General features: G+C 62.9%; 1 protein-coding gene across 1 annotated transcript in view; it reads left to right on the top strand.

Moving 5' to 3' along the window:
- Window positions 1-514, top strand: part of MAF1 (MAF1 homolog (S. cerevisiae)) — a gene marked incomplete at its 5' end in the record, with an annotated part of 1371 nt that extends 857 nt beyond the window's left edge. The window contains 2 exons of the mRNA XM_010023702.1: window positions 155-274; window positions 493-514. Of these exons, the coding sequence (XP_010022004.1) occupies window positions 155-274; window positions 493-514 (142 nt within the window). The remainder of the gene's footprint in view (window positions 1-154; window positions 275-492) is intronic.
- Window positions 515-596: the final 82 nt, after the last annotated feature.

Below are 596 nucleotides of genomic sequence, written 5' to 3'. Positions count from 1 at the left end.
TTCCCTCCCAAGCACCCATCCACCTCTTCCCTCTTCCAGTGTGAGCCGTTCCTTCTCATCCCATCCCTGCATCCCTTGTCCAAAGCCCCTCTCCAGGTTTTTTGTAGCCCCTTTAGGCCCTGGAGCTGCTCTAAGCTCTCCTTTCCCCCTCCAGTGGGTACACGTACACGCGCTCGGAAGCTGGCAACGAGCTGGACATGGACCTCGGTGAAGGAGACGTGGAGGAGAACAGGGACACGGGCGACGCCGAGAGCGGCAGCATTGAGGAGGAGAGGTGGGTGAGCTCTGTGGGTCAGACGCTGGGTGAGCTCTGTGGGTCAGACGCTGTGGGTGAGCTCTGTGGGTCAGACGCTGTGGGTGAGCTCTGTGGGTCAGACGCTGGGTGAGCTCTGTGGGTCAGACGCTGTGGGTGAGCTCTGTGGGTCAGACGCTGTGGGTGAGCTCTGTGGCTCCTCCTGCAGCAGAGCCGTGACCGCAGGTGCTTGGCTCTAGGTTGCAGGTTATGTGCATGTGAGGCCCGGAGGAGCTCTGAGGCGCCGCAGCTGCGCCGAACCCCGTGCTCTGCCTGCACCCCTGGAGGAGACGGCCCCGAGCTG

Source organism: Nestor notabilis, unplaced genomic scaffold, assembly GCF_000696875.1.
Source record: "Nestor notabilis isolate BGI_N333 unplaced genomic scaffold, ASM69687v1 scaffold22121, whole genome shotgun sequence".
Classification (NCBI taxonomy): Eukaryota; Metazoa; Chordata; class Aves; order Psittaciformes; family Psittacidae; genus Nestor; species Nestor notabilis.
Note: the sequence above shows the minus strand (reverse complement) of the source record. Positions and strands in the feature narration are given on the sequence as shown.